Here is a 12,873-nt window from a genome sequence, read left to right as displayed (position 1 = left end):
TGATAAGAACAGAACATAATAGAATAGAATAGAATGAAAAGCAATAAAAGAGAATAGAATGGAACAGAACAGAACAGTGAATAGATTGGAAAGGAAGAGAATGGGACAGAACCGAGAAAATTAGAATAGAATAGAACAGAACTAAATAGAAAAGAACAGACTATAATACAAAAAATGAAATGGAATACAATATAATAAAAACAAAATGGAACTGAACAGAATAGAAATGAATAAAATAGTATAGAAATGGAAATGGAAAGAGTACAGTGGAATACAATAGAAAGAAATGGAATAAAACAGAACAAAACAGAACAGAACAGATTAGAATAGATGTGAACTACATGGAACCGAGTTGAATATCATACAAAAGAATTATACAATAAAAAGTTTGTAAGCACAGAAAATGCTAAATATCCCTGCTTAACAACAACAACAACAACAACAACAACAACAACAACAACAACAACAACAACAACAACAACAACAACAAAACTATAGAAACTCTGTCAGAAGTTCACATGGTTTCCACTACAAACACCATTAAAGAGCTTTTATCCAATCAGTCTTTCCAGTCTCTCATTCTTATTGGTTGAGCCACATTCAAAGCTGTTGTAAAATACTGTACAAACACACACTCATGACTGTTGCTTAGCAACCATTCCATTATCATTACTGAGCCAAAGAAACAGTACATTTGCTGGTTTATTCAGTGAACGCTTGCCGCAGTGTGTCTTTGATGTAACTGTTCTATAAAAGCAATAAACCCTGTGAAGCCGTGGTTTACGGTCAATTTATAACAGCTAATGGGGTTTCAGGCGCTCTACATCACCGTCCCTCAGCTGTTATAGAGTCCATGTAAATAAGCCACAGTGTTTTGGGGGTTTATTGGTTTAATAAACCAACAACAAACAACCATCAAAACCAGAAGACCTGAAAGATTTCTAATGTGTGTTAGGACTTTCTCTTGTTGATTTTATTTTTAGTACCACAACAGACCACATTAAAGCCAACACAATCTCCATACTAACCATCAAAACCTTTTCCAATTCTATGAAGACTGCTATAGTTTAGTTTTTTTCTCCAGCAGGGCTTTAAAGTGTTAGTAATGATGAAGGAAATGATTTGTGTGTGACTGTGTGTGTGTGTGTGTGTCAGTCAGGAGGTGGGTCTGACTCTGACCATCCCCATCATCTCGGCGGGCAGTTTCGGTCTGTCCTGCGACTATAAGCAGAAGCTCACCCGTCTGCTTCCTCCGGCGCGCAAAATCGCAGAGTTCTTCTTCCACTTCTGGCACACGTCTGTCAAGAATCTGAAGCCGGCGTGGAAAACTGCCTATGTGTATAAAAAAGACAACTACACAGAGGAATGCTTCTGGTAATCACACTGAAACACTCACACATTCAGAACACACACAGAGATACTGTACACGCAGCAGCCTGAGGTGTGTGTGTGTGTCCGTCAGGTACATCAATGCTCTGGAGGCTCCGTCTGCTCTCTTCTCCTCCAACATTTCCAGAGAGATGCTGAGGAGTGAGTCTGAGCTGTCGACAGCGCTGAAGAGAAAAGACCGACACAGCAACAGTGAGAAAACACCGGGCTATCATACATACACACATCCATCCATCCATCCATCCATCCATCCATCAATCTGCACATCCATCCATCTGCACATCCATCCATCTGCACAGCCATCCATCCATCCATGAATATACCTACCATCCACCAATCTACATACCAATCCATCAATCCATCCATCAATCCACAAACCTACCATCCATCCACATACTTATACACTCATAAACCCTTCTATCCATCCATCCATCCATCCATCCATCCATTAATCCACAAACCTATCTATCTACCTACCATTCATTCATCTGCTTACATATCCATCCATCCATCCGTCCACAAACCTACCAACCATCCACATACTTACTCATAAACCCTTCTATCCATCCACCCATCTATTAAAATACTTATTATTCATCCATCCATCAAATACACATACTACCAAATCCATCCATCCATCCATCCATATACCTATCCATCCATCAATCTACATACCTATTCATACATCCATCCACATCTACCCATGCATTCATTTGTATATCCATCCATCCATCCATCCATCCATCCATCCATCAATACACATAACATCCCATCTTTTCACCCATCCATACATCCATCCATTCATCTACATACCTACCATCCATCCATCAATCTATTAACATACCCATCTATCCCTCTACATACCTACCATCCATTCATCTGCACACATTCATCTATCCATCCTTCCATCAACTACCAACTACCAATCCAAATATCTATCTATCTATACCTACAATCCATCCATCCTTCCATCAATTCAGATACCCATCCATCCATCTACATGCCTACCATTCAACCATCCCTCTATCCATCCTTCCATCAACTTATATACCATCCACCAATCCAAATACCTACCCAAATATCCATCCATCCATCCATCCATCCATCCATCCATCCATCCATCCATCCATCCATCCATCTATCTATCTATCTATCTATCTATCTATCTATCTATCTATCTATCTATCTATCTATCTATCTATCTATCTATCTATCTATCTATCTGCATATACATCTATCCATGCATCCATCCATCCATACCTACCATACATCGATCCATCCATCCACCCATCCATTAATTCACATGGCCATCCATCCATTCATTTATCCATCCATCCATCCATCCATCCATCCATCCATCCATCCATTAATTCACATGACCATCCATCCATTCATTTATTCATCCATCCATCCATCCATCCATCCATCCATCCATCCATTAATTCACATACTTATCTATTCATCCATCCACATACCTACCATCCATCCATCCATCCACGCATCCATCATAATTCTTCAGTATAAAGTCAGTGTGTGTGTGTGTGTTCTGCAGTTATCGTCATGTGTGGGACTCCAGATGACATTTACACCATTAAGAAAAACAACACAGTTCCTTCTCAGGTGGTGTTCATCCTGATCGACCTGTACAAGTGAGTGTGTGTTTCCCCTCATGCTGTCAGTGTTGTTATGAGTGTTTCTCCAGCTGATGTGTGTGTGTTTCAGTGAGGGTTACCGCACCAATGAGTCCAGCCCTGCACACATGAGGAACGTGCTGGTGCTGACCATGCACAGCTTCAGGAACTACTCCAGCAACAGTGTCTGGAGGAACAACACTACGGTTAGTGGCTGATCCTGGACCAGTGTACTGCCAGTGTACTTTAATAATCTATGAAAATAATATTTTGTTACTGCAGCTCCAAAACATACCTATCCATCCATCCATCCATCCATTCACATACCTATCATCCATCCACATACCTATCATCCATCCATCCATCCATATATCCACATACCTATCATCCATCCATCCATCCAAATACCTATCATCCATCCATCCATCCATCCATCCATCCATCCATCCACATACCTATCATCCATCCACATACCTATCCATCCATCCATCCATCCATCCACATACCTATCATCCATCCACATACCTATCCATCCATCCATCCATCCATCCATCCATCCATCCACATACCTATCATCCATCCATCCACATACCTATCATCCATCAATCCATCCAAATACCTATCATCCATCCATCCATCCACATACCTATCATCCATCCATCCATCAATCCATCCACATACCTATCATCCATCCATCCATCAATCCATCCAAATACCTATCATCCATCCATCTATCTATCCACATACCTATCATCCATCCATCCATCCATCCATCCATCCATCCATCCATCCATCCATCCATCAACATACCTATCATCCATCCACATACCTATCCATCCATCCATCCATCCATCCATCCACATACCTATCATCCATCCACATACCTATCCATCCATCCATCCATCCATCCATCCATCCACATACCTATCATCCATCCATCCACATACCTATCATCCATCAATCCATCCAAATACCTATCATCCATCCATCCATCCACATACCTATCATCCATCCATCCATCAATCCATCCACATACCTATCATCCATCCATCCATCAATCCATCCAAATACCTATCATCCATCCATCTATCTATCCACATACCTATCATCCATCCATCCATCCATCCATCCATCCATCCATATATCCACATACCTATCATCCATCCATCATCCATCCATCCATCCACATACCTATCATCCATCCGTCCATCCATCCATCCATCCATCCATCCACATACCTATCATCCATCCATCCATCCATCCATCCATCCACATACCTATCATCCATCCATCCATCCAAATACCTACCATCCATCCATCCATCCATCCACATACCTACCATCCATCCATCCTTCCATCTATCCACATACCTATCATCCATCCATCCATCCATCCATCCATCCATCCACATACCTATCATCCATCCATCCACATACCCATCATCCATCCATCCATCCATCCACATACCTATCATCCATCCATCCACATACCCATCATCCATCCATCCATCCATCCACATACCTATCATCCATCCATCCATCCATCCATCCATCCATCCACATACCCATCATCCATCCATCCATCCATCCATCCACATACATATCATCCATCCATCCATTCATCCATCCACATACCTATCATCCATCCATCCATCCACATACCTATCATCCAACCATCCATCCATCCACATACCTATCATCCAACCATCCATCCATCCACATGCCTATCATCCAACCATCCATCCATCCATCCACATACCTATCCTTCTATCCACATACCTATCATCCATCCATCCATCCATCCATCCACATACCAATCATCCATCCATCCATCCATCCATCCACATACCTATCATCCATCCATCCATTCATCCATCCACATACCTATCATCCATCCATCCATCCATCCATCCACATACCTATCATCCAACCATCCATCCATCCACATACCTATCATCCAACCATCCATCCATCCACATGCCTATCATCCAACCATCCATCCATTCATCCACATACCTATCCTTCTATCCACATACCTATCATCCATCCATCCATCCATCCATCCACACACCTATCTATCCATCCATCCATTCATCCATCCATCCATCCATCCATCCATCATCCACATACCTATCCATTCATCTATTTATCAAAAAATTCATAATATATCTACCCATTCATCCATCCATATACATACCTACCTTCCGTTCAGTTGCATTCACATCCATCTATCCTGCCATCCATCCACCCATCCATCTGTCCACATACCTAATTATAAACCCATCTATCCATGCACCCTTTCATCCATCCATCCATCCACCCAATCATCCATCCATCAATTCACATACCTACCATTATCCATCCATCCATTAATCCATCCATCCACATACCTAATATCCATCCATCTGCATACCCATCCATCCACCCACCCAAAACAAATCAATATACAAAGGGAAAATATACAGTTGAAGTCCTTGCTCTGTTAAACTCAATTAGGCCAATATTTAAGTGAACTGCTATTTAAAATGAAGAAATGTGTGTTGTCAGGCTCTGAATGATTATGTGGTGGGTTATCACGATGCCGTGGTTCTGTTTGGAAATGCAATGAGGAACAACCTGCAGAGGATAAAGCAGCAGCAGGGGCTCAGTGACAACATTGATCCGCCCTTCAGAAACATGAGCTTCTATGGTAAGATCATCCTTAAAAACAGATTCACATCAGTCTCTCATCCATTTTATACATGTGTTATACATTTCAGCTCAGGTTTACTTTATTTCATTCATGGTTTTCTAAGTTTCATCCAGATTACGGGAGTGGGGTTGTAGTTAGGGAGAAAAAGGGAGATCACACCCTAATTAGGAAATTTTTATCATAATCATATTTTCTAAGTTTACGGTATTTATCATAATATACACTAGTGTTTTGAAGTAGGGCCGCATCCATCCACCCAACCATCCTTCTATCCATCCACCCAATCATCCATCCATCCAATCGTTCACCCAATTAACATCCATCCATCCACCCAATCAATCAACTATCCATCCATCCATCTATCCACCTATCAACCATCCATCCATCCATCCATTCATCCATCCATCCATCTATCCATCCACCTAACCAATTATCCATCCATCCATCCATCCATCCATCCACCTAACCAACCAACCATCCATCCATCCATCCATCCACCTAACCAACCAACCATCCATCCATCCATCCATCCACCAATCCCTCCATTCATCCACCCAATCAACCATCCATCCACCCATCCAATCGACCAATCACCCATCCACCCAATCAACCATCCATGCATCCATTCATCCACCTAACCAACCAACCATCCATCCATCCATCCATCCACCCAATCAACCAACCATCCAACCACCTAACCAACCAACCATTCATCCATCCATTCATCCACCCAATCAACCATTTATCCATCCACCAACCAACTGTCCATCCATCCACCTAACCAACCAACCATTCATTCATCCATCCATCCATTCACCCATCTATCCACCCAATCAACATCCATCCATCCATCCACCCACCCAATCAACTATTCATCCATCCACCCAATCTACCATCCATATATCCACCTAACCAACCAACCAACCATCCATCCATCCATCCATCCATCCATCCATCCATCCATCCATCCACCTAACCAACCATCCATCCATATACCTAACCAATTATCCTTCCATCCTTCCATCCATCCATCCATCCATCCATCCATCCATCCATCCATCCACCTAACCAACCAACCATCCATCCATCCGTCCATCCATCCATCCATCCATCCATCCATCCATCCATCCATCCATCCACCAATCCCTCCATTCATCCACCCAATCAACCATCCATCCACCCATCCAATCGACCAATCACCCATCCACCCAATCAACCATCCATGCATCCATTCATCCACCTAACCAACCAACCATCCACCTATCCACCCAATCAACCAACCATCCATCCACCTAACCAACCAACCATTCATCCATCCATCCATTCATCCACCCAATCAACCATCTATTCATCCACCCAATCAACCATTTATCCATCCACCAACCAACCAACCGTCCATCCACCTAACCAACCAACCATTCATTCATCCATCCATCCATCTATCCATCCATCCATCCATCCATCCATCCATCCATCCATCCATCCATCCATCCATCCATCCATCCATCCAATCAACATCCATCCACCGACCCAATCAACTATTCATCCATCCACCCAATATACCATCAATATATCCACCTAACCAACCAACCATTCATCCATCCATCCATCCATCCATCCATTCATCCATCCATCCACCTAACCAACCAACGATTTATCCATCCATCCACCCAATCAACCATCCATCCACCAACTAGTGACCCACTAGTGTTGACATTTCACTGGTCTTCACATATTAAAAATGCTTATAAATGGTCCAGAAGATGTTGTTCATGAGTATCTGATGATGTGCAGATGTTTCAGTGAGGGTTGGATTAAGGTTAAGGTTAGGGCTAGGGTTAGTCCATAGACACTATCATTAACCTGGGAGTAAGGACATTACATGAAACAAACCTGTGTGTGTGTGTGTGTGTTTGTGTGTGTGTGTGTGTGTGTGTGTGTGTGTGTGTGCGCGTGTTCAGGTATTGGTGGATATTATAAACTAGACAGCAGTGGAGATCGAGATCTCAATCTGTCTGTGGTTTACACAACCGGCTCATACAAGGTAAGATCTGGGATTTAATTCTCCTATTCATTCTTCAAATATTGTTTATTGTTATTATTAAAATACAGAAAAGGTGTTTGCATTATTACTGTAAATTCAATGCAATGACTCCATAATATATACTTGGTGGGGGTTCAACCCAGAGATGTATTGTACTAGAGAAGTAAACTGTGTGTTTGTTTTCTGCAGTGTGTTTAGTGTTACTCTGTTGTGTGTCTGCAGTACCGGACGCTGTTTTCTTTCGACACGTCTCAAAACAGGACGAAGGTCAAAGACAGCAGTCCGGATCTGCCCTGGGACCGATCGCAGCTGCCCCGCGATAAACACACCGGTAAACATTCACTAATAAAACAATGCGGAAATGGATGATTAAAGTTCAAGATGAGAGTAAAAATTACAACAGTCAAAACTCTGACTTATAAATTAAAATAATGTAAAAAAAAAGTGAGATTAAAAAAATTAAATGGTCATTCAAATTAAATGACGACACAAAAAGTAGAAGTCACACACTACAAAAAATGCTTTACTTCAAGTTTTTGTCTTGTTTCCAGTCTAAATTGCAGCATATACTCATTCTGAAAATGTACCCCTGTATACATTTCTGGAGATCACAAATTATGTAGCCAGAAGTACGTATGGCTGCATTTCGTCTTTAAAGTGAACGCTACGGGGTGGTATGACGCCGTTCCTTTTCGCACTTACCAGCTGACTGCTCACCTCTGTATGGACGGCTTCCTGCTGTTATCGGTTCGTCCAGTAGCTCGCCATGTACATCTGCAGACTTGATACGCAGAGAGGAGTTGACCGCGATGACTGGGTTCAAGTCTGGCAAGGAATGGTTACAGAAAGTGGGTAAAACAAAAACAAAAGGCAAAAAATAAAACAAACAAGTAAATAACAGGGCGACATTGTGGTAAAAAATCTGAAAACGTGGTAAAAAAAATAAATAAAATTTTTGTCTTTTTCTGGATTGCTTTTGAAAATACTGTGGTTGAGTTTAGGGAAATGGGTGTGCAGGTCAATCTGTGCTCTTGAAAACACTATTGGTTGGGTTTATGGAAGGAGAAGGGTGTGTCAGTCAGTCGACAGCGGCCTCTGGTGGATTTACTTGAGAACAGCAGGCTTGAATGGCACTCATGAGAGAAATATCAGATCTCAAAAAGCGTACACAGCGACCTCTGATGGATTCACAAAAACTGCAAAGAAAAAAAAAAAAACAGGAGACGTATTTGGCGCTCTCCAGAAATGTATACAGGGGTACGTTTTTATAATCACCCTGTGTTTCCAAATATCTAAAAATTCTTAAATCAAGAAGCATTTTCTAGACAAACAAAAAACATAGTCTTGTTTTAAGAAATAATATGCCAAAATGTACTGAGTTATAACAAGCAAAATAATCTGCCAATCTGTTGCTTACTTGAGGCACTCCTCTGGGCCCAGATCAGTGCTTCCAGATTGAGTGGTTTTGGATTTAATTGTGCTTCAGCTAATTCAGTGGTAGCCTATGTAACCCCACCTGTCCTACACCGCCCAACCCGCTCCGAGCTGGGATCAAACCGGCTACCTTCCGCAAGGGAGTCGGTTGCTCTAACAAGGAGGCTAAAGACCATGACCCCTAGTGGCTGTCGCTATAGCACCTTTAGAGGTCAGAGGAGTGAGGTTTACCTGCACAGCACACACTAGCTGGCCTCCGATACACTTAGCTGCATAAAAAGCTCAGCACAGTGCTCTTTTCCAAAGTCAAACCTCTAAAGACTTGCTGATGCATCGTACAAACTTATCATTGAAAATCTCATGCTTATGAAAGAGGAAGTATAGTGAAGTAAAAGCACTGTTAAATCATTTAATAAACACATAAGGCAGGTATAAAACACCCTAAACGAGACATAAAGTAATGAAGTGTGTGTAGTGTGTTGCTATTAACCTCGTATGTGTGCAGAGAACACTTGTGACGTGGGTTTGTGCGTGTCTGTGTGTGTTTCAGGGATGGAGATTCAGGAGATCATGATGATTGTTCTGGGTCTTAGTGTTGTCTTGGCCACTGTCATCGCCTTCATCCTCTACAGGTACAACACACACACACACACACACACACACACACACACACACACACACACTAAGGTAACAATACTCACATCCATATTGCGTCCACTGAAGTGTTCATGAAGTGTATGTGTGTGTGTGTTCAGGCAGAACCGGCGCGTTCGTTTCGATCAGAAGAAATGGTCTCACATCAGCTCGTCTCTCATCACACCGCTGGACGATAAAGAGAGAAACTACATCAGTCTGACGGTAAACACACCTCAACTTATATGCACACATGTGTGTGAGTACATTTGCATATCTGTGTGTGAGTTTGAACATTTTTGTGTATGTGTTTGTATGCATGTGTGTGCATGTATTCATGTGTGTGTCTATGTTTTGCATGTGTATCATGTTATATGTGTGTGTGTGTGTGTGTGTTGCAGATCGATGAAGATAAGAAAGGCGACAACAGCTCCCTGATACGCAAAGGCCGATATGATAAAAAGGTGTGTGTCGTCTTGTGTGTGTGTGTGTGTGTGTGTGTGTGTGTGTGTTATCAGCTATTGTTTTTTAGTCTGAGTTCAGTGTCAACTCTACAGAAACCGGTAGAAAATGCATCCTTTTTTCAGTCTGATTGGGGGAGTTTAACTCTTAATATCTGGCAACCACAAGCATTAACACACATTTTTAACCTCATTTTGAACATTTTCCCAATAAAATGTGGCTGTTTTCTGGAGACTCTTTTGATTTATGTAGTTTTGTCAGCAAATAGAGCTGTTTTAGTTATTGTAAAAGCACTTAAATCCTCAGCAGATCATCATATATGAGCTTATAATGCTTTTGTGATCAGTGATGTTGAAAATGCCCTGGTCTGCATGTCTGAGATCTGGCAACCGGAGTATAGCCGCAGCTGCTGTTCATGGAAAACACTCACTGATTAACTCCTGGCTCACTTATTGTGCTCATGAAAACTGTGTGTAATATTTAAAATGTGTGTGTGTGTGTGTGTGTGTGTGTGTGTGTGTGTGTGTATGTCTGTGTACATGTGTTTGTCTACCTGTCTGTGTGTATGTGTACATGCATGTGTCTGTGTATATGATTTTGCATGTGTCTCTGTACATGTGTGTGTGTGTTTGTTTGTGTGTATCTGTGTGCACATATATGTGTGTGTGTGTTTCTGCAGCCAGTAATCCTGAAGGAGTTGAGAAACACTGATGGAAACTTCACAGATGATCAGCGCATCGAGCTCAACGCGGTAAAACACTCATTTACACACTTTACACCCCTCACTCTGGAGGAGAAACACACTCAGAGCCTTCTGGTGTGTGTTGATGTGATTTTTAATTGTTGTCGCTGTGTAGTAACTCTAGTGACAGAGCGACCATCGTGTTATTGATCACCTCCCTGACTAAGGCCCTTCTCCCCCGATCCCTCAGCTTAGATGGCCGGCCAGCTTAGGAAGCGTCCTGGTGGTTAAACATCTTCCACTTACGGATGATGGAGGCCGCTGTGCTTATTGGAACTTTCAGAGCAGCAGAAATGTTTCTGTAAGCTTCCCCAGCCTTGTGCCTCCAGACAATCCTATCTCAGGAGATCTATAGACAATTCCTTTGACTTCATGCTTGGTTTGTGCATTGTCATGCACTGTCAACCCTGGGCCCTTATATAGACAGGTGTATGCCTTTACAAATCATGTCTAATCAACTGAATTGAGCACAGATGAACTCCAATGAAGCTGCTGAAACATCTCAAGAACGATCAGTGGAAACAGAATGAACCTGAGCTCATTTTAGAGCTTCATGCCAAAGGCTGTCAATACTGATGCACATGTGATTTATTTTATTTTTATTTATTTATTTCACAGTGTGTTTAATAGCAAAAAGAAACAGTTCATTTTGCTGTTGTTTATGCTGTTGTTTTAATTGTAAATGTGTGTGTGTGTGTGTGTGTGTGTTTCTCAGCTGCTGCGGATCGATTATTATAATCTGACCAAGTTTTACGGGACAGTGAGGTTCGACTGCGGTGTATTCGGGGTGTTCGAGTTCTGCGAGAGAGGATCGCTGAGGGTAAAACTCATCTCTGTATTTCTGCGTGTGTGTGCATCTCTGTTAAAAAAAGTGAGTGTATGCGTGTGTGCAATTGTTTTGGTGGTTTAAAAGGAGACAAATGCGTTTAAAGACATGACGTCGGTCTTACAACACTGATACGGTTTATGAGGACACGTCATGTCCTTGTAATTCCCCAAATGAGCACTAAACGTCCCCAATAGAATAGAAAACAATCAGAGAATTCTGACAGTGTGTGTGTGTGTGTGAGAGAGAGAGTGTATGCGTGTGTGCATTTGTTTTGGTGGTTTAAGTTGAGACAAATGTGTATAAAGACATGACGTCAGTCTTACAACACTGATATGGTTTATGAGGACACGTCATGTCCTTGTAATTCCCCAAAATGCCTAATAAAACATACTTAATTTCTGACATTAAATATTGGCCCCAGGTGTCCTGTGAGGGTTGGGTTTAGGTGTGGAGTATGGAGAGTCCTTGTAAACCACAATTACTAACATGTGTGTGTATTAGTGTGTATATGCTGTGTAATACATGTGTCTGTGTGCATTATGGTCTTATGAGTGTGTTTATGCTACACCATGAGCACTAAACGTCCCCATTAGGATAGAAAACAATTAGAGAGTTTTGACAGTGTGTGTGTGTGTGTGCATTTGTTTTGGTGGTTTAAGTTGAGACAAATGTGTATAAAGACATGACTTCAGTCTTACAACACTGATATGGTTTATGAGGACACGTCATGTCCTTGTAATTCCCCAATATGCCTAATAAAACATACTTAATTTCTGACATTAAAAATTGGCCCCAGGTGTCCTGTGAGGGTTGGGTTTAGGTGTGCAGTATGGAAAGTCCTTGAAAACCACAATTACAAACATGTGTGTGTGTATTAGGGTGTATATGCCGTGTTATGCATGTGTCTGTGTGCATTATGATCTTATGAGTGTGTTTATAATACACCGTGAGCACTAAACATCCCCATTAGGATAGAAAACAATCAGAGAGTTCTGACAGTGTGTGTGTGTGTGTGTGT

General features: G+C 41.8%; 2 protein-coding genes across 2 annotated transcripts in view; one reads left to right on the top strand and one right to left on the bottom strand.

Annotated features, from left to right (window-relative positions):
* The window catches only part of plbd1a (phospholipase B domain containing 1a), a 364,744-nt gene that overhangs the window by 215,083 nt on the left and 136,788 nt on the right, over positions 1-12,873 (bottom strand). The gene's annotated exons all lie outside the window — the stretch shown is intronic.
* gucy2ca (guanylate cyclase 2Ca) overlaps positions 1-12,873 on the top strand; it is a 36,693-nt gene that overhangs the window by 11,021 nt on the left and 12,799 nt on the right. The window contains exons 4-15 of the mRNA XM_073943826.1: positions 1,156-1,374; positions 1,463-1,581; positions 2,942-3,038; positions 3,112-3,226; positions 5,567-5,708; positions 7,673-7,755; positions 7,978-8,086; positions 9,740-9,821; positions 9,945-10,047; positions 10,224-10,286; positions 10,964-11,035; positions 11,742-11,846. Coding sequence (XP_073799927.1) covers positions 1,156-1,374; positions 1,463-1,581; positions 2,942-3,038; positions 3,112-3,226; positions 5,567-5,708; positions 7,673-7,755; positions 7,978-8,086; positions 9,740-9,821; positions 9,945-10,047; positions 10,224-10,286; positions 10,964-11,035; positions 11,742-11,846 — 1,309 coding nt within the window. The remainder of the gene's footprint in view (positions 1-1,155; positions 1,375-1,462; positions 1,582-2,941; positions 3,039-3,111; positions 3,227-5,566; positions 5,709-7,672; positions 7,756-7,977; positions 8,087-9,739; positions 9,822-9,944; positions 10,048-10,223; positions 10,287-10,963; positions 11,036-11,741; positions 11,847-12,873) is intronic.

Source organism: Danio rerio, chromosome 3 (genome assembly GCF_049306965.1).
Source record: "Danio rerio strain Tuebingen ecotype United States chromosome 3, GRCz12tu, whole genome shotgun sequence".
Lineage (NCBI taxonomy): Eukaryota > Metazoa > Chordata > Actinopteri > Cypriniformes > Danionidae > Danio > Danio rerio.
Note: the sequence above shows the minus strand (reverse complement) of the source record. Positions and strands in the feature narration are given on the sequence as shown.